Source organism: Planococcus citri, chromosome 5, assembly GCF_950023065.1.
Source record: "Planococcus citri chromosome 5, ihPlaCitr1.1, whole genome shotgun sequence".
In the NCBI taxonomy this organism is placed as follows: domain Eukaryota; kingdom Metazoa; phylum Arthropoda; class Insecta; order Hemiptera; family Pseudococcidae; genus Planococcus; species Planococcus citri.
This window is the reverse complement of record NC_088681.1, coordinates 37,921,271-37,943,197: the sequence shown is the minus strand read 5'-3', so window position 1 is coordinate 37,943,197 and position 21,927 is coordinate 37,921,271. Positions and strand designations below refer to the sequence as shown.

At 35.7% G+C, this 21,927-nt stretch overlaps 1 protein-coding gene across 1 annotated transcript in view; it reads right to left on the bottom strand.

Moving 5' to 3' along the window:
* The window catches only part of ds (dachsous cadherin-related 1), a 183,109-nt gene that overhangs the window by 42,918 nt on the left and 118,264 nt on the right, over positions 1-21,927 (bottom strand). Inside the window, exons 3-4 of the mRNA XM_065369076.1 lie at positions 14,006-14,186; positions 2,372-2,830 (exon numbers count right to left, since the gene is read on the bottom strand). Coding sequence (XP_065225148.1) covers positions 2,372-2,830; positions 14,006-14,186 — 640 coding nt within the window. The remainder of the gene's footprint in view (positions 1-2,371; positions 2,831-14,005; positions 14,187-21,927) is intronic.

The following is a 21,927-nucleotide window of genomic DNA, read 5'->3' as shown; positions in this document are numbered from 1 at the left end:
CGCGAACCAGGTCTGAGGATGGTACTTGGTACATATACAGTATTGTAGGTAAAGCAAAGGTAAAGGCAAGGTATTATATACGCATACGGTATACCATATGCAAATACGTATGGGCGCAACGTGCACGCTTCTTTCTAATGAGTTGCGAGGTGCATGTAGTAGCGTTCTAAAAGCGTGTATCTTGCAAACTGATTAACCGCCTCTACTTGTCTTCCCATTCGAGCTTAATCATCGTTAACAGTCTAGTGAAATCTTATTTGCATAATCGTTTATCCTTTTCACATTCCCGTTATTGTCAAGCTAGCCAGTCTCGTACCTATGTAAGTATACTAGTATACGACCACGGACCACATTGTGTACCATGTGCGAGCTCCAAGCACTGTGCAGTGTGCATCATGCACCATGCATTGCCAATACAACACCTGGTAAAGGAATCGCATCTGCGTGAAAATTGAGCAAATATTGTGCCTGATACCTGATGATAAGAATTATTTTAAGGAAGATGGTAAAAAAGATGCTGTGTCAGTGTGTAATAAGGAACCATGTGAATGAGCAGGCTTACTTACAGAGTTTTGACATTTTTGGGAAAATCAAATGTATTGTACAATGCTACCACGTGAGACTAGAGATTTTGAAGGGGTGAACTTGAAAACTTTTTCCCAAGATAACACTGAAATCATCATCGTGTCAATTTTTAACGTTGTCAAAAAAATCCAATTGGGGGGGGGGTGTCAACTTTTAGGGGGAAAAATGTCAATTTTTGGGGGAAAATGTCAAAAAGCATCAATTATTGGCAAAATAGTCAAGAAGTGGCATTTTTGGCACAATTGTTGAAAAGAGTCCATTTTTCTCAAAATTGAAGAGACTGGAATACCTACTTCCTTTATCATAGAGGAGAGATCAGCTTATGTTAAAGTGGTACCGGAAAGTTGAAAATTCTCCAAGCCATCCTAATTTTTACAAAATGTTTAACTCTCCACTGGAAGAAAAGTATACTAGGAACTTATCGCCCTATTGGCTGTCGTTGTAGAGATTTGCTGATTAATCTTCACATAGATCAGGAAGACACAAATGCCATAAAATATCAAGTGCAGCAAACAAGACTATGTTCTGATTCAAGGGTTACACCATACAGGAAAAGTAGGAGAGAAGAAGTAGTGCTAACTAGATTACAAATTGGGCATACTGCCTATACTCATTCTCCACTTTTCAAAGACAAGCAACTGGCACAATGTGACCCTTGTGGAGTGCCAATTATCATCATACACTTGATTAACTATTGTCCCAAATATAAGAAAGACCTCAGAGAGAAGATTCTAGGGAAGCTCACTTATGAAGATGTTCAAACAGATGATGAAGATACCTATATGTTAGAAGTTTTTCACCTTTTTTAAATGCATTGTGATCTAAGACCTCATTTAGTGAATCTTTATTTTTTTGCTATGTTATTTTGTGAATTATATTTTACTTGTTATGTTGTCTGTACTTGGTTCATTTTGTTTATAATGTAAATGTATTGTGGACGCAAAAAAGCCCAGATGCTGAAGCGTCCTAAAATAAATAATTTCATTCATTCATTCTAAAAAGTGTCCATTTCTGGTAAATTTGTCAATAGGAGCCAATTTTTGCCAAAATTGTCAAACAGTCCTGTTCTTGCCAAGATTGCTCTAAGAAATCCTGTTTTTGCTGAAATTGTCAAAAAATTCCAATTTTTTATCATCAGCGAGTGTCAATTTTTGGCGAGTTGACGAAAATTGTAATGTTTTTTCGTCAACATTCTCAGGAAGTAGTTTTTTGATAAAATAGTCAAATGGTCTTAACTCGTAATTTTTGCCAAAATTGCAAAGAAATTTGTGTGTGTTTTTTTGCCAAAACGTCCAAAAAGCACTGATTTTTCCCTTGCAGCCTACAAAGCCCTCTTTTTGTTTTAAAGTTTGCCAAACAACTTCATTTTCTATTTACATCGTATAAATCGCATAATTTGTCGTTCGTTTGCTTTCAACTATCGTGGACATCACCTAATTTATCATTCATTCTGCTAAAAACTTCTCAGGGAAATTTTTAAATTTTTGTCATTTTTTCCTTTCTTTTTGAATACCTGGGTAAATATTTTATGAATGATGCCCATGGGCAAAGGCAGTGGCAAAGGTTTTATCCTACCATAGATGAATTGCTCAGCCTCTACAATGGAAACGTTCCAAGACTCTCTCAAAACTCATTTCGAGTTTCAGCAGCTCTTAGGACATTGACCCAGGAGACCCTCAAAATCGAATTAATTTTGTTCACCCCTAATGCAATCAGTAAAATAATTTTTACAGGTATCAATATAGTATCTACATATTCAATAGCGAGAAATCTGCTCCAGACTCACCTTTAAAAAACGCATTGATCTTGACACTCCCCAGCACCGTATTCACCGCCACATCTTCCAACACGTTGAACTCATATCTCGCACGTTCGAACTGCACCGCGTTCGCGACACTAATGAAAGCTTGCGCGTCTTGCAAGCATTTGCTACCAGCGCCATCTGTAGCCGAGATATTCAACGCGTACTGGCGACTATACGACAACGATTTTGTACGCACTACGAACAACTCGCCGGTATTGCGATCGATTCGAAACAAATTTTCGTCGTTACCACTCGCGAAACGATATGAAACCGCGCCAAAATGGCCCGAATCCGCGTCAAAAGCTCGGATCACTGCGATTGGCGTATTACTCGACACATCGTCGCGAAAGTTGATACGATATTCGCGGGGCGAGAATACGGGCTCGTTGTCATTCACGTCGGTGATGGTGATTTTTACAGCAGATGTCGCACTTAAACCACCTGTGAAGAAAATTCAAAAAAAAATCATTAATTATTAAAATATAATTAAACATCCAAAAATTGAAAAAAAATTGCTAAATTTCTAAATAAATACCTAGGCAATAAAATTAATCGATTCGTGGGGAGAAAAAAAGGGATGCAAAAAGGAGCATAATGGCTTCTCTATTTCTGAAATTTGAGGGTCATCTTGTAGGAATTCTGTCGTATACAGAATAAAGTATAAAAAATTGTGATTTTGAACCCGCTCACAGAAGTTGAATGTTGGAATCCGCAGTTTCAAAATTTGGAAAAAGAAGTCATTTTTTATACTTTTTCATTCATGAAACCACAGAACGTAATTTTCTGACGTTTTTGACCTTATAGCTTTATCTATCTGAAAAGGTCTAGAATTTCTAAAGAACTCATTTGAGCCTTTTGACACCACTGAAAATCTCACTCTTGAAATTTGAAAAATAAAAAAAACATGCAAAAAGGTCAAACTTCCAATTCTAGCTCAACAGGAGAATGAATTAGGGAAGGAATGAGATGACAAAGCACAAAATCATATCAGCCAATATGTAAAAGCTTCTCCCTCCCCTTTATCATTAGTACCAAAAAATTGCATTTTTCAAAATTTTGGGAGGTAAGTATTAACAGATCCAGAGGGAAAAGAGAGGACTTTTTTGGAGGTAAAATTTTTTTCACGAATTCTCTCAAAAATCCATAATTTCTCACGTGAATTTTTCAGATTTGCAAAAATCTTTAATTTATTTTTCAGATGTTTAAGAGAGTGAAATCCTACAAGATTATCATCAAAACAAGTTCAAATCAGCATGAACACTGCAACACTGTAAGCGAATTTCAATTCCAACAAACGCCTTCATCAAACACGGGTAGGCAACCCGATCTACTTGTGTAATTCTGCCACTTGATCACCTTTGCACGATATTTTTCGTCAAATAAAATTCTCCAATATGGAAGATACATCAAGAACGTATACTCCAATACCTCGCTTATAATCAAAAGATTCTCTCTTCGTCAACGTATGACGTACTTTCGCGCCAAAACCAAAACCTCGACACTCCATCCATATAATACCACATCACAAGGCAATCTTAATCCTCTAATACTCGTACTACACACTCATAGTACATATGAATAGTAACATCTTCATTGAAAATCGTATTTCGCGTGCCGGCCACGACAACACCGGTAAAGGCGATTAATTAGCATACGAGTTGGTCACCATTGATTAAAGGTAGCCGCTCCATTCTGGCGTAAGATTTTCAACGTATAATAAGCGCACAAAACCAGAGCGAGGCGAAGAGAGAGAAAAAGGGTGCGGAATAAAGGATTTCGATGAGCGTTTTATGCCAACTGCAACATCTTAACGAGTTACACATAAGCCATTAACATATGTCAACATATTAACGATATTATCAAAGACGTTTCGGAGGATGTCGCGACTCGACTCCGAGTTCTCCGCGTGTTCTGCTGTGAGCCGAAGCCGCGAACTCACATAAATCATAACTAAGCCGCGCGAGCGCAGCAGATACGACGATGATGAGTAGCTGCGGCCAGGAAGCCTCGTGCTAATCACTCCACACCATAATACGACTTACGAGAGGAGAGAGTATCTAAGATTTATATGAATGGGAGCTCCCTGTTTTATGCGGCACTCTCTGTGATCCCGCAATACACCTGTGCACCCTTATCTGACCAAATTCTTCGCCAAATCACCCCCTGAATACCTCTACAAGGTGTTATCTGCGATATGTTCGTTATAATCGTAGATAAATCGATCGCGTTGGTGTACTCGCCGTTCAGCCAACGTCCCAAGTACTCGTATTATTATAGGTACTTACGATTACAGCGGAATCGTATTTACTTACCTGCAACATAGGCTACATACGAAGTACCTATAGGTATATATACTACGAGTACACTGTACAGATATTACGTTGCTACGCAAACACACAACAACATCGCAACCCAGAGAGAGGCAAAAACGCTAAAAAAAAAATGCAACGAAAGAGTCCGCAGATGGTGATCAAGATCTGGAATATAGTAATACAACCATCGTCCGAACGCTGCTGCACACAGTACGATGACGATAGGCAGAGAGATGCGAGCGGCGGCCACAACTAGATTCCAGACCTGTCAACTCGAGCTGATTTATGGGGTTTGGGACGCGCGAGCGACAGATTCCAGCGAGCTATTGCTTATACACAACGCGCAACCATACCAAACAATCCGATTACTCTTTGGTACCCCGCACACCATCGCTACAGCTAGAACGAAACCCAGCTTATGAACCCGAAACAGAGTGTCAGAGAGAGAAACAGAGAAAGAACAACATGGGCAGAGTAAGACCAGGACCCAGAAGTTCAGATCGAATCAATGTTGCCGTTGTTTTTTTACAAGTTATTCCTGACCGAAGTAATTTGAAAAAACAAAGAAGGCAGAAACGAGTACGAATACTTTTTCAGCAATTATATCGCGGAGTTTTTTCATGATTTTTGCTCACTCGACTTGATCGAAAAATTCAAACAGATGATACGATGAGAGGTATCAGAATCGAAGGAAGTCAGCAACAAGGCACCATATAGGCAATGTTCTGAAGGAAAAAATTCTCAAATCCCTCCTTCCCTCCCTCCAGAAATTTTTTCGGAAGAAAATTTCAATATTTCGTATCAGATTACAAACCAGTTTTTATGGCATTTTCAACAGTCGATAGATAATTTTTGTAACATTTTTACGACTTTCCACCAGACTTTTCTCAATCAATGGACATGAGAAAAATATCTACTATCAAATGCGGAGAATAACAGCCCCCTGACCCCCCCCCCCATTCTGTTGCCTTTTTCTCAAAGGTTCTTCATACTCGTATTACCCCATTTTCAAGCCCACAATTAAAATTTAATTTAATGAGGCTGAAAAAACTTAGATGTGAATCTGATCACAACTGAAATGAAAATTCAAAATATTTAGATTCAAAAAGTAAACACAGAACACAAAATGTTAAAACGTTGAACCCAAAAACGATTAAAGATTAATAAAATGCTCAAAACTTGAGCAAAATTTAGCAAAAATCCGCTTATTAAGTATTGAAAATTTCCAAAAATAAATTGAACAATATCAAAATTGAATGATAAAAATTGCTAAATCACCACATATCAACAATTATAAATTTCCATGATGAATTGAATGTAATATTAGCTAAATTCAGAACCTAAAATTTTTTAAAAATTGATTTAAAATTTCCTGAAAAGTAATAAAAAATAATTGAAAATGATCAGAAATTGATGTAAACTCGTAAAAATTGCGCCAAACGTTGCAGAGAATTCTAAAAAGATGAGTTGAAAAAATAAATCCAACGAAAAACTGATCAATATCAAAATAGAACAGAATTTTGAAAAATTCAGTCTAAGTAGATGACATCACAAAAAATCTTAAAATCAGTAAAAAAAAATCACTGAAAATCAATGAAACCAAAATCACTGGTAACGTATAAAAGTTTATAAAACATTTCGAAATTTGAGCAAAATCTCCCAAAAATTGCATCGGGCTAAGTACTAAAAATTACAAAAAAAATGAATAATCAACATCAAATGAAATTCTGCAAAAATTACATAAGGCATTATAAAAACTGCAAATATATTCAGTATTGAAAGCATCAATTCTCAAATTCGATTATCGATACAATAATCGATTATCGAATTAAATTGATAATTCGATTCGAAAACCATAATAATCGATGTTTTATTGAAAGAATCAGAATAGAACTGAATGAAGAGAGAGGACAGCTCGCACCTTCCTTTATTCCCCCTTTAAAAAGTGGTCTTCTGGTTCGAAGATTATCAAAAACGATTGAAATCATTTTGGAGGGGAAGGGGGGAGATAAAGCAGAGAAAACTGAACTTTTCTTTAAAAAACCGAGATCAACGGTTCATAATTTTTACTCCTCCTACCCCTTTCTTCTAATACCTATACAATAATTTGACATTTCTTTCCAAATCGTTCCTCATGAGAACCGACGATGAACTTTGAGAAATTCTTCGAACGAGGACGAAATTTTTGGAATTTGATCCAGAAAAAAAATGAATCGAGATGTTATCACCAAATGCAAAGATTCATTCAGTATAAATTAGCATGCAATCGAAACGTATTTGATTTTGATCCGCTTGAATATAAATAAATACCTTCTACTCGTACATAGCATTTCGATTTTAGGAATTTTAATTTTTTCTTCGAGATGATTGGCCAATTTTTAACGAAAATTAGTTCATTTTTTAATCAAGAAATCTATCAACTATTTTAACGGGAAAACATCTTGCTCGCATTTTTCTTCTTCAGAGCAATCCAATATCAGACAGATTAGGTTACACCTATGCAAAAAAAAGTAAAAAATTTCTGCCTAAAACATCCGCTAAAATCCACTCCACCATTGCCCCTGAAACCTATTTTTTTTTTTTTTGATCGCAAAACCACCCAGTAACATTGCTCGTAAAACCAACAACCAACACCCATTTTGATCTTAATATTTCATTTCTTCGTCTTGTCTCCTCGTTTCATATACTCGTACACAAAAAAATCATCACGGGGGCTAGAGAGCAAAGGAGGATGTATTTTAATACACCAGACATGTTTGAGAGAAAGAGAAGAAGAAGGAGGAGGAGGAAAAAATGGTCATGTCTCATGTAAGCGATATTCGCGATAAATAACAAATTGGCAAAATATATCGGACAACAGGGCCCCGAAGGTGCTCTTATCGCCCATAAAAAGCCGAGCACAAATTCACAAGCCACAATGTGACATATTCTAATTAATGAGTGTCGCCTTTACGAAATATGATAAAAACCTGTTTACGCTAAGGAGCATATTTCTATATGCATACATCCGATTGAAGAGAGAAAGAGAAATAGAGAAGGGGCAAAAAATGAATAAATACACTACACACTAGTCATAGTACGACAGTAGGTGAATAGATAGGTAGGTACATTAAATACACATACTATTTTTTTTTCACTAACAAATGAAAAATGGTAATTTAATTTCCTAGATAAATTCACCCAAAAGAAAAAACACAACACGACTTCGGTGCATGAAAAATTACCCGGTAAATAATTTAAGCCCGTTTTTTTAATGGATTGGCTGAGGTAATAGCCGCCAAAGCTACTTCTATCATTTGTTTAAAAATTCCGCGCTGCTTTAATCTTCCATTAGACGCTTCCTTTCCCTATCTGACTCGTCTCCGTCCATCCATGGTACATATGTATGTAGTAAGGTACATACGGAGCTCTACGTACATTATACTATTTTGTCCACAAACCAAGATACGAGCATCTGATGTCCGAAGTCCGAGTAATTTTCTATATTGAGTATACTGCATGGTACCTTACCTCGACAAAAACAAAAGGTAGAACTAAGGGCACTTTTCGAATAGCTTTGTTTATCATCGTCAAACCAACACGAATCCATTACTGGTTCATATCTAGCCAGAGTTTTCCTTCATTTTCAACCACAAAACGTAATAAAAATTGATTTATAAGTATTGCAAATTTTCATCATGAACCGTCATAAGTTTCTACTCAATCTTCACTTCAGACATCATTCATTAGCTAAAAATTCTCCTCCTCGTCGTTAAATTGTACGAAAAGTTACCCTCATGGCAGCGATAATAAGACCGATTTGTATTTAAATATATCTATAATGTCTTTTTAAACAGCTAGTTGGTTACATTGGTAAACCTTCGATAGGCAACTTGGGTGGTCTGTGGTTTACATAAGATAGGCTTACTTTGTCTGCGACAACGCATATGAACCCATTAGATCATTACTATTCGATATTTCTCCAACACGAGATTCGTTTTTGAACTCTCACACCCCTTACTTTTCTACGAAAAACGCATCTTTTTTGAGTTGGAGATCTCAGTCCTTCGATTCCTATAGCTCAGCAGCTCGTACTTCAAAATAGGCATTTGTTAAAAAGATGGTCTGTTTTTGGTCGTATTTCGCCAGAGACCAAAGTCCAACTACACGTTAAAGAGTGAAATTAATGTACGCTCCACGAATAATATGTAGGAAGTGACAAAAACAGGTAATAAGTCTTCGTATTAAACGATAAACTACACGGACCAACGAGCGTAGAAGTCATGAAACGAAAGGTACCAGAGACAGAGCGAGCTGTAATCATGGAGACAAACCTTATATGCGCGCAAATTGTCGTCGGCCGAGTAATATGCGTAGGCTTCTATGCTACATACAGGCGCACCATCGAGAGATCGAGTCATACAAGAAGTATATTCGTATATACGAGGGGCACCTCGCCACTTACCATGCCAGCTTGTCCTCGTACGTATTATGTTGCCTAATTGCGCACAAACCACAACATTACCTCAGTTCAGCGAGTTCCATTACAATAGGAGATGTTTTTCTTACGTTTTTTGACAATCAGCTAGAAACGAAAAAATTTTCACAATTTTCCTGTCTGATTTGTCTCCTCCCCTCCTTCCACTTGCTCAGGCAAAATGTCCTCAACGATGATCATTTTTCAAAAAAGTGGAACAATAATTTGATCAAATTCAGATGCGTTTCCATTTTCAATGAAATGAGGAGACGAAGAGAAAAACAGCTGAAAAAATTGTAATCTTTATCGCGAAAAATGTAGATAAAAACTAAAATCAACAGATAAGGTGCGAGTTGCAAAAAGAAAAAATCAACAATGCAGATGAATTTGGGAGAAGAGAACGGAATTTTCCGAACATTTTGACTTCGATTATCTCCTCTACACCTCCACCACAAAGATAAATTTTACGATCAAAAATTGATTAATCCAACCCGAAAATCGATTCATTTGCGATTTTCAATTTCATATAATCCATTATGTTCAGAATGAAAAATTAATTTGGCCTCTAAAACAGACCTCTCGATCAAAAACCGATCAATCAAACCTCAAAAATCGATTTATTTTTATTTCTGATGTACTTACTATAATCGACCATTCTTTCGTTTCATCGTAATTAAGTACTACCTACACACACATATTATAATATGTATTTGTTCGACAAAAGTTGATCGAATTTTAAAAATTTATTTTTCAGATCGATCGATTATTTATTTTTTATTTCGATCATTATGAGTGATCGATCTATTCAAATTCGTTTCTGTACACCTAGGTACTTGGGTTTGAAAAAAATTTCCCAAAAATATTTGAAAAAAAAACAAAAAAACGATATTTTTGATCGATTGATTTTCGATTTCGATCATAAAGAGTGATCGAGTTGAAATTTTAAATCACCAGTAATCTTCCCTATTTTGGATTCAACCCTTCAACCTTCCCCCTTGAGTTCTAAAAGAGTTTGCTTTCTAATATTTTCAATGTTCGTATCCATACTAAAAGTATAGGCCTACGTCTTCTTGAGGGTTTCAGCTTGAGAGTTTTTAATCGCCCCTTTTCAGATACAAAAAGTAATGAAACTATTTACTTTTTCAAAACCAATTTCAGATACTTGTACTCAGACGTCATCGATGTCTCTTTTACGTACTTTGATCTGAGGTGGACCTGAGAGACTTTTTTTTAGAAGACACTTTTCAAAATGATGGTCTAACTCTAAAACATACTTTAGAATTTTCATGATGCTAAATTTGAAAAAAAAATGAATTTTCTCATATCATTGAGAACACCTGACAGCAAAAAAAATGAGATGTGCATAAAAAATGTCACACTTTGAGACTCTTCGAATTAGGGGATCATAAATCATTTCTGCTAACAAGGGGAAATGGGTGGGGAGGGGAGGGGGAGGGGATTCCAACTGGCAAAAACACTTTATTTTGAGGCACAAGAAACTCGAAATACATCAAAAAATTACGTCATCAATTTCATGGAAAATTTCCTAAATGATTTTAAAGTTAGGTAAAATTTTTGGTAATCCTGCTTTGTTTTTCCCACACAGAAATCAAAATTTGATAAAATTGACGTAAAAGTCTGAAATTTGGTTTAAATCTTATTTTCAACTTTTCAAATTAATTGATGCCAATTTCGAGCTTCGCGCCATTCTAGAGCTTCCAAAAAACGTGAATTTCCCAGCTCAGCAACAATTTTTTTGAAATTAAAAATTGTTTCAACATAAGAATCTGGATCTGGAATTTACTTTACACCTATAATTTTTAATCTTCAAAAAAAAAAAAATGAAAAACGTCCTGTTTGATGAATATGGAAAACTTTCAGCATTAAATCCTGCATAAAGCCTGTTTCAAGACTCAACTCTCATCACCTCTGCTATGTACCAAAGCAGCGATTGAGATTTTCTACACACTTCACAACCATATACGACGACAACGAGGACATCGACGACGCTCGTCGTCGTGTTTTCCTAGAAGAATCCAAGTATTCGGACATTCCAAACTGGCCGATTGATTAATAGCGTCCATCTCTGGGCTTGTTGGTTTTCAACTTGAACAAGGATTCATTTTCGCACAGCTCGCATATTATAGACGAAGCGATAAAAGAATATCGCGTTTTTAGCTCACACTCACACGATCTCCGAATTACATAAAACAACCTTATATACGCATAACAAACACATAACTATTCCTAAAGATTAATTGATACCCGATGAAATTTTACAGTCTGATCCGAACCATCGCGACTAAATACTAAATATGCGTCTTCTTCGTTCTGTGAAAATATGCGATGGCGGCGCGCGAGCGGTTTATGTGTCACCGCAAAAAAGACACTGGACATAGCAGACTGTACAGTGTACATATTATGTGTCGGAGTTGTACACTATTTTCCGGATACACATACGCGATTTTGTCTCACACCCCGCATAACTGCATCCGATCGAGTCCAGTTTCCAGACCATTTCCAGATTTCGGCGAAGATTATAATCGCGAACGTCGTCGTCGCAGACGAAAAGGTCGTATTAGCCTTTCTTTTTAGCTCGAGATTCTGGATACGATAATTCAAAAGAACACCCTGCCCTCGTCTATAGGTATAAGGCATAATCATATTTATTCGATCTCGCGATGCCTACCTGTCCTACGTGTGTATAGTGTCCCAGGTAGTATTTTACCTAGATATGTACTTTTGCTACTGGGTCACTGCCATTTACGTGTTGCATTTTTCTTCCTCATCAGTTTACATTTGCACGAGCATATACGATATTTTTCTTCTTCTTCTCTCTCTTTCAGAGTAGGTATCTTCTGTCTTCATTGCTTTTACTCGATGATACAGTGACCTTCCTTTACAGCTTATATTATATCTGATCAACGATCATGCAATGTGCAGACAACTGCCTTCCTGGACCTTCTTCCCCCACAGTTTATTGTACGATTTGTCGAATAAAATGCGATGTCAATATGATAATGCTCCAAAAAGAGACCGATATCTGTCTAAGAAAAACAACCATATAGTTGACCCAATATTGGAAGAATTTTTACGAAATCGTCTTCAGTTTTTTCCTGAAGGGAGGGACCGGAAGGGAATTCAGTTCTTAAATCAACTCTCACCTTATTGGAAACAAACATATTGAGAAATAATCTTCAAAAGGAAGGCTCGCCAAAACAAATGTAATAAACCTATCTCTTCTGTCCTCAACCTCCTATTTCGGAAACTAGGTTCGAACAATATCAAATTTCAAATTCCAATAAATCCACGCGTCAAGTTGAATGACCCTGAACAGTGAACACGTTTGGAGAATTTCTCATTGACAAGTTCATCACGATCCAATCATTACACCTTTAGTTCACCATTCGCCGCGTGTTATTCATTGTGTATATATGTTAGGTACCAAGTCCGAAATTGTACAATTCGGGGTTGGTACAGCCAATTTTGTACCATCTCCGAAGTGTCCGGACCAAGCGTGAATATTACTTTTTCATCGGACTTTGTTCGTACCATGCCCGGAGGGTCCGGACAAAGTGTTCGACTTGGTACAATTTGTGTTGTGCAAAGTCCGATTTAAAGTTTTATAATGAAGGAATTTAAATTTTATGCTTTTTCTATACTGTTGTATTGTTATAGTTGAAAAATAATCATCAATACCCCTCCCTCCCTCGCCCTTGAAAAGGACCCCCCCACACAAATTTAAAATGCGTTTATTATATTGGTATTAATTTAAAAGATTGAATAGCATCAATAAGAATAAAATAAGTTAATGTTGTGGGCCTTGATCGCCTTGGGAATTTTTCTAATTTCAGCTGATATTTTACCTATAAAAATTTCAATTTTCAAAATGAAAAACAACCAGCCCTAGAGAAGTTCTCAAAAATTGAGAGATGCAAAATTTTGAAACGAAAAACGATTAGCCCAGGTGAAGTGAGGGCAAAACCTATCAAAAATTTATAATTCTAGGATTAAATATCATTTTTCTAGTCTCCCTGAAGAAAAAATGTCAATTTCAGAATAATGAAAAAACTGGCCCTAGAGTGAAATGAGGAACAGAAGCTCTCAAAAATTCATAATTTAAAAACTAAATAATAGGCCTAGGTAAGGCCTAGGTATATTTGTAGACGTAAAAATATAATTTTTCTGGTTTCAAGATTTTAAAATTTGTAATTCTAAGATTAAAAAATCATTTCTTTAGTCTTGTTCTTTGAAGAAAAAATGTAAATGTCAGAATAGTGAAGAAACTTTGGCCTTAGTGCGAAGCGAGGGCAGAAGCTCTCGAAAATTCCTAATTCAAGAACCAAATAATTGGCCTATAGGTACCTATATTTTTAGATGCAAAAAGATAATTTTTCTGGTTTTAAGATTTTAAAAATTTGAAAAATAAATTTCAAAAAATTTCAGTTTTGTAATGAAAAAAGAGGCAAATGCGAGTGCAAAAGCTTTTGAAAATTTATAAATCAAAAAAAAAATGCCTTCGTTTTTTGACTTGATTAAAATGTCAAGGTTTGAATTTTTAAATAATGGCATGAAATTCGAATTTCTTCATTATAAAACTTCAAATCGGACTTTGCACAACACAAATTGTACCAAGTCGAACACTTCGTCCGGACCCTCCGGGCATGGTACGAACAAAGTCCGAAGAAAAAGTAATATTCACGCTTGGTCCGGACACTTCGGAGATGGTACAAATTTGGCTGTACCATCCCCGAATTGTACAATTTCGGACTTGGTACCTAACATATATAATTACACCACTTATGTACTATGTAGGTACCTAGGTAAATGACATATGAGTAATCTTACCTCTATCTGTAGCGATGACCAGAAACTCGTAGACGTTTTTTGTCTCGTAATCTAATTCGGAAGCGATACATATATCACCCGAGATAGACTTGACGTAAAACGGATTATTCTTCGAAGGTCCATCCAGCAATGTATAGTTAACCATGGCATTAACACCGCAATCCGAATCAGATGCCGAAACCTGTTTGACAAAACAAATAAAAATGAAAATATTAATACAAGAAGTCGTTGTGAAAATAAAAAAAAAGCAGTATACGTTCATATAGGAGCGATAGAGAAGTATAGAGGGTAAGTAGAGGTACTAAATTAACCAACATTTTGGAAAACGTATCTCTCACTATAGGCATACTGCAGAGGTAGCTAGGTACATCATCGAGGCATTGAACCACATAATCACGATTCGACGTATTAATTACAAGGCATAGGTAAGTATTTATACACGCCTCGCCTTCCCTCTTGCTTCCTTCCTGCTGCCATTTTAATGCATTATACCTCGGATTACCAATACGAATCCGATCGCACATGACGAACAAATTGAAATATTTTACCGCGAATTGCACATCTCATACGCATAGCAATCTCTCTCTCTCGTTTCTTCTCACATCTTTCTCAATTTCTCGCATTCGTTCGTTCATTTTTATACGTACTACAGCAAGCCTCTAAGCAAGATGCCACATTCATATACGCATTCATGCACTGCTCTCTTCTTGATTTTTCTATACGCCTCGTGTTTCCATCTCTCTCTCTCTTTCTCGTTTACTTTTTACCTATACACATCAATTAAGAACGTTCAGGTACTAATTAAGAAATGATCGAGTCGTCGTATAGCATAAATCAAACGACGCGCTACGACTGCTCTGAATCGACTCCTGTATATGGCTTATTTTAGCCAACGCACATACAACTTGTAGTACAACGTGAAAAGTATAAAAATGAACATACGTAATTGATCTCGATTTCACGTTTATAAGCCGACTACACACTAGAGATCTGTACGACTATACAACACACGTATTGAACGACCGGAAGAATACCATATCATCGATGTTGTGCGAATAGCCTACTCTGCCTTTGACGGGAGATTCTCTAGAAGTCAAAGAATTTTGACCAAATTTAGTGGAGATCTTTATTTTGGGTTTAAAGTCATCACCCAGAAATTTTTTTGCACCGGAGGTGCCCTGGAGCAGAGATATGGGTCCTCAAAGAGCGTGCATTTTCGAAAAAATCGTGGGTTTTTCGCTCTAGTCCTTACCCAACTTTTTTTTATGGGGAAAATGATTGGTGCAGTTTCAAAAGATGGTATTTGAGCCGTGAAAATCCCAGATCACTTCTAGGGTACCATTTTGAGCGGTTGAACATTTGCAGATGGCTTATTTTTGGGTAAATTCGTGTGTTGAAAATAGGAATTTTATTCTCGAATATTTCGCATTTACCCATGCCAAAATATCTAAAGATATCATTTTTGAAATCAGGCGAATATTTTGGATTACAGCAATGCCAATTTTTCAGTGATCATTGCCAATTTCGAAAAATCGAAAAAATTAAAACTTTATAAACATGAAGTTTCCCACACATAAAGCGAAATGAGCATTTTTTAAAACTTCATTCGTGAAATATTTCCAGCAAAATTCAAGAAGCCACGGTGTCTAGTCTACTAAAATCCAAAAAGCTAAATTCGTGCCTTTTTCGTAGGTACTTCCAAAATGAAATTTCGTACCGCGTCGATGTCGTCAAATCTACCTCCCCCCCCCCATTTCCATAAAAAAAAATCAAGTCTTCCAGATGTCTCCAGATTTTAAAAATATTTTAATAGGAGGAATTTTTGTTGATATTTTTCTCCATGAAGGTATATAAGATTTCTAGATTCGCCCTCTTCTCCCCGCCCCTCACTACTCATTTAATCATTTTATTCAAAAGAACGAGAGAATTGTCAAAAAAAATTAACGCAACCCCTAAAAAGGTTCGTACAGTTCATTGAAATCCAGAGTCAAGACATTTTTGTAATTTTTAGGCTACTTTTTTGAATTTAAAAAAATGCAATGCAACGGGCTGCAAAATTTTCATTTCTACCCTTACTCAAGATTTTGAAAGACTATCTCATTGTTTTTGAACAATCATTTTCCAGAAAATTTTTAAAAAATCCAAAACTCGTGATTTGAAAAAAAAATGTCTGTAATTTCTTGGCCCCTTTTTAAGCAACCAACTGTTGAATTCGCGAAAACACTTTAATTTTGAGTTTCAAAAGTTGGTTGCTAAATAATAGTGAAAAAGATGCACAATTCATGCAAAATCGCGAATTTTCCCATAATTATCTCACATTTTGTAAAATTGAAAACAAACAACGACAGTTTTGATAATATGACGTCAATATTTTAGAAATTTTCGTGCTTTCGTGCTACCTATAGGTAGTTCAAATTCTCGCCTTTTTTGTGCCGGTAGACACGCTTTGACAAGCTCAAGTTTTATCAAATATTTCTGCTCATATTCTTGGAGAAAAAATATAGTAACTTAAGTTTCCCCTTCAGTAGCTCCAAAAATTTTCATTTTATATTGATAATTTTTTGATAAAGATTTCATGTCTACCCGGTGTCTACAAAAAAAATTTAAAAATTGTGAAAAATTGAAACAGCAATATTTGTGAAACCATTTTAGTTCGTTCCATAATGATTCATTCATTTAATTTTTTTGTTCGTTGAAATTCCAAAAATATTGCTTGGTGATTCATTTGGGGCCTTTTTTTTAATTTTCCAAAATCTCTGTTTTCAAAATGATTTTTTTAAAACTCATTCGATGAACGATTCATTAAAAACAAGCATTTTCTTACTCATGATCAATGTTTCAAAAATCGATAGTAAATTTTCATGATTAATTTTTTTTCCCCAAGTCGTTCTATAATGAATCGTTGTTTAAGTGAAGAAAGAATATCCTACTGCAATCGAATATATTGCTTCAAGAGATTTTTAATCTAAGCTTGAGCTTCTAGGATATTTTGTTAGTTTCCTTTCAAAGTTGGTTTTTTTTTTCTCATCTACCTATTCGATTTCGAAACTACATGGGTGATTAATCGATATCTGCAGTGCTCGATTAGAAATAGGTATGTTTCAATTAACATTTTGACGCGTTTTTTTGAATGAAACACTCGTGAAACATCTCCTTCAAAAAGAATCATCCGGTTCGATGAGTTTCCCTGCCAAAGAAAAAAAAGGTCGATCGAATTAATTGTTACATTAAAATTCTGGTTTTCTATACTGGTAAGTAATTTTGAAATATACGCATTAGATTCCACCTATAATGTATCCATAGGTTTAGGTTCGCCATCGCACACTCACCCCGAAACAGTACCAGCGCGGCGTGACAAATCGGACTAAAAATTCGTGTACATTTGAGTACACTCATTAATAATAATACTATACAAATATGCGTATGGCTAAAGAAAGACTGGTCTCGTTATCCCAAAAAAAAAAAGGAGAGAAATACACCCGGTATCTATTTCGGAGGAATGATTCGATCCATAGTTGAAAAACCCATCTTTGAAACGTATTAGATTATCTCACGTTCGCGTAATGGACTTATTATGTCACCCGAGTTGTTTTTCTTCTCTCTTTGCTTAATTTCCAATACATTTTTATCAACTTTTCGAACGACTATTATTCATTTCTACGCGTCAAATCGTCCGAAATAAACGCCGTCGTTATTTGTTTATCGAGAATATTTTTCTTTATTCGGTCAGACATGAGGTACCAATCTGCTTAGCTGGGCCAGGCAAAGGTTGTCGGGGTGAAAAACACAAGTACCAACGCTGTACACTATTAACAGAATTAATGAGTATAGTCAGCAAAACAGGGTTTTCGATTTGACAAAAATTACAGACAACGAAGAGCACCAGTGTCGAAGATGCGAGCTATATGTTGGAATTTAAATTGAAACGTTAATGGTAAAAGTAAAGCTATACGTATGTGTTTCCGTTCAGTGTAATGATCGTGACTAGGATTTAGTGAGAAAATTTACCCATTTTTTAAACCCTGGTATGGATATTTGTTTGGTCTGGGAAAGGTGTGTTTTTTTGTTGGGCTAATTGCTACGGATGATTTTTTTTAGGAATAGTGTTATAAGAAGGGTCTTGACACTTGACTAATGTATTAAAAGTTTCGTCTGACTCTCCTTCAGTTTAATAATAAAAATTGAAACTTGAGTTTTGCTTGGGAAAGGGTGAAGGGAAAGTAGTAGGAAAAACGACTAGAATGTTTTCCACCTATTTTTAAAGTCATTTTGATTTTTTTTTGATTTTTGAAAAAATTGAAAATCGACTGAAAAATCAAACGTTTTAAAGAATTTGAGTAAATGTCGACAGTCTCGTATTTTATTTCTTGTATCTTTACCTTTTTTACATGGAAAGCATCCACATAACCTATGTCTATGTCTACGAACTCCTCGCTTATTTTATAAATGCCAATGTTTATCCGGCCAGGGCCTGAGAGGTGTATCATGCAATGTGTACACACCTCATAAATACAGCGCGGCGAATGATTGATATGCCTGGGGTCCTGAGTCCACATGCTAAAGGAAGAGAGTAAGTATACGCAGAGGCAAACTACGTTGCATATAGTGAAATGAAAAAAGAACAATGTTAATAAAATAATCAAATGTGTGCGGTTTTGTGTAGTACATAGGTTCAGCTCGACCTTGTTTCGTATTCGTGGAGATTATGTAGATGTATGTCGACTCGAGTGTTTCCTAAACACAATGTATGAATCGCCCTTAAGGTAGCCGGTGCCGAGCAGTGTGTTCCTGTAGTGGCCAAGTATAGTATAGGCAAGGCACTTGTAAAATGCATTCAGTTTGTGTATGTAGTATTTCGATACTCGTACGCATATACATGTAAATGAAGACTGGAACATCACTGGTGAGGACGGTGAGGTCCATGCGAGGTCCAAATGCACGCGAACACGAAAAGTCCTCTCGAGGACTCAGCACGCTTTAGGAATTCGTCTCGTATATGTGGTGGGCAGCAGAGTGCGAGCATGTGCAGCTGGACACTGGGCAAGGGTACTCGCGAGAGAAGTGAAACAAGGTTGCATATACGTACACATAAGGAAGCATCGTCGTGACAGCGTATTCGACGCCCCTTCTGTGAATTTTAAATTTCGATTTGTCCTATGTGTTTGATAACATAGCTCGAGCTCAAAAGTATAGAAAAATAATAATAAAATGTGAAATAAAAATGCACCTATGGTGTATACAAATGCTGACCTGATACAAGAAGACCAAACGCGAAACCAGTCACTGACCACTCGTTCATTTAGCTTACGCATCTGTGTTTATGTGCGAGCTTCTTTCTCTATCTTTGGATTTTTTTTTCATTTTGTAAGATGGTCATTTTGTTTCGCCTTTCGCGATACGTGGTATTGGATGTATTCTTTCATATAGCCGTCTTATGTAGCTGAATACACGAGCAAATGAGATATTCTATTCTCTTATCCGGTATACTTAGTGTGTACTTAGCCTTTTCAGGCGCAGATTTGATGTGTTTCTTGCAGAAATTATGAGTACCTATTCTGTTTTACTGTGAATCTGACGTGTATCTTTATTTATCGGGTATTACGAGAGTTATATTGATGTTCTTCTTGATGTGAATTTGAATATAATCTGCAGCAAAATTTATTGTTTTTTTTAATGGGAATTATTGGTAACGGATAATACTCGTACATAAAGAGACGAGGGAAATGAAACCTGTTGTATCGAAAATGTTTTAAAAATGGTGACGGTATCTGAAGATAATCAAAATCCGAGTTTTGGAATTATTTCTTCCCTCTGAGCTCGTCTATTGCGAAGTATTCGATAATTGCAACTCGTAAGAGAAATGTATTTGTCATCAGGAATCGAATGAGTCATTTTTTTGAAAAATGGACATATCTATTAATGATTTGGTCAATCTAGCTGAATGATTAACCATCTGTGAAGTTGGTTCATTCATGTTGATAGTTCCTACACTTATTCTGTGAATGAAGTGAGAAGAGAAGGGTCAAAAGATGAAACAAATCTATGTAAACTAGGAGTAAAAAGAAAAAGGAAACCACAATACGTGATTTATCAACCACAATATAGTATGTAAGAGTACATTTTGATGATGATTTCACTCCTATGAGCTGTATAAATGTAGAAGAACTTTATTATTATCTTCAATTTTTTCTTTAATAATAAAGAAATTATTTTGAATTGTACGTATCTACAAGTAGGGTACATAATGAAGGTATAGTGTGGACTATGGAATATGTGTTGAAAGTGCATCAACATAGACGAGATCTTTGTAAAGCAGATACACATAATTTTTACCCGGATCATTTACGAGGCGAATGACAAATATGCCCAGATACGCGGATGCTGATCGACATACTCGTATCATCTTCGATGTAGGTTATCTCGAAAGCGAGATGTATTTACTTATGTGCAGTGCGCACAGATGCACTTGAACACAATACATGTACGAGTACATATGTACTTGTTGTGATGTACTCACTTAAATTGCTGATTCTAGCGAGGAGATACGTATAGATGTGAAAGATGCGGGTAAGATAGACCCAATCTGGTGCAATTGTTCATGGTATACTTTAATTTTTATATATGTGTATCGTTCCTAGATACCAACATACTTAGGTTTAGGTATACACGTTCACTTGATCTATCACTCTAGTACCTACATCGAATCCCCAAAAAATTATAATAATTTCTGAACAGAGTCCACGAATTTTTTTTATCAGCATTCAGGGCGTCTCAGGAATCAAAATAAACGAGGATTTCGTGTAAGAAAGTGATTCCTTCATTTTTACCAAAATGAAAAAAATTTCAAAATAACGATCAATTTGAACAGGAGAGCTGAAATACGAGTAGAGGAAAAATTTTTAAAATGAAATGAAAGATTTTTTTCAACCAGGGATGTTGATTTGGGTTTCGGGTCTGGATTTTTAAACCGGTTGGGTAATGGGTTTCGATATTTCTTGAAAAATAATTTCGGTTTGGGGTCGGGTTCAATGAAAAGTAACATGAAATTTTCAGTGATTTGATGCTTTTTTTGAATATGTACTTTCAATACAAAATTTCAATTTTCAAAGTTTTAATTCATTTCATTCGTCTGCCAAAATTATTTTTCAAAATAATTCTCTTTCTTCTGAAGAGAACCCTCCCCCAGACCCCGCCACGATCTAAATAGTGCTGTTCTTTTGTAAGGAGCACTTTGGGAGTTGATTTTTATGTTTTCCAACTTGAAATACCTAAGGAAAACTTTTCAAAAGAATTTATGAATATTTTTGCTCCGGAAAAAATTAACATTTCTGCTCCGAAAAAATTATCATTTCTCCTTTGTAAAAAAAAATGGTCATTTTTGCTTCAGAAAAAGACCATATCTATAGCTCTAAACGACCACTTTGCTTTGCTACTTTGCTAGCGACCATCTCAGTTCCAGCAAAATGGCCAGTTTTGCTTTAGAAAAGTTTAAACTCAAATTTATAAAAAAAAATTAGGGGTTTACTTTGAAAAAAATTATTTTTTTTCAACATTTTGTTTTTTAAAAAATGATGACTTTTGCTTTAGAAAAAAAGACTATTTTTGCTACCAAAAAATGACGAATTTTACTCAAAAAAAAATTTTTGCTCTGGAAAAATGACCACTTTTGCTTTGAAAAAATGACTATTTTCATCTTTGGAAAGAAAAGACTACTACGATTATTTCTTCTTTGAAAAATGGCCATTTTTCTTTGGAAGAGGTAAATGGTCATTTTAGCTTTAGAATAATGGTCAGTTTTGCTTTAAGAAAGTTAAAACTTCAATTTAGAAAAAATTGGTTCTATTTTGAAAAAATATAATTTTTGATTTTGAAACGGGTTTCTTAGGCATGAACCATTTTTTAATGAATTTTCAGCGGATAAA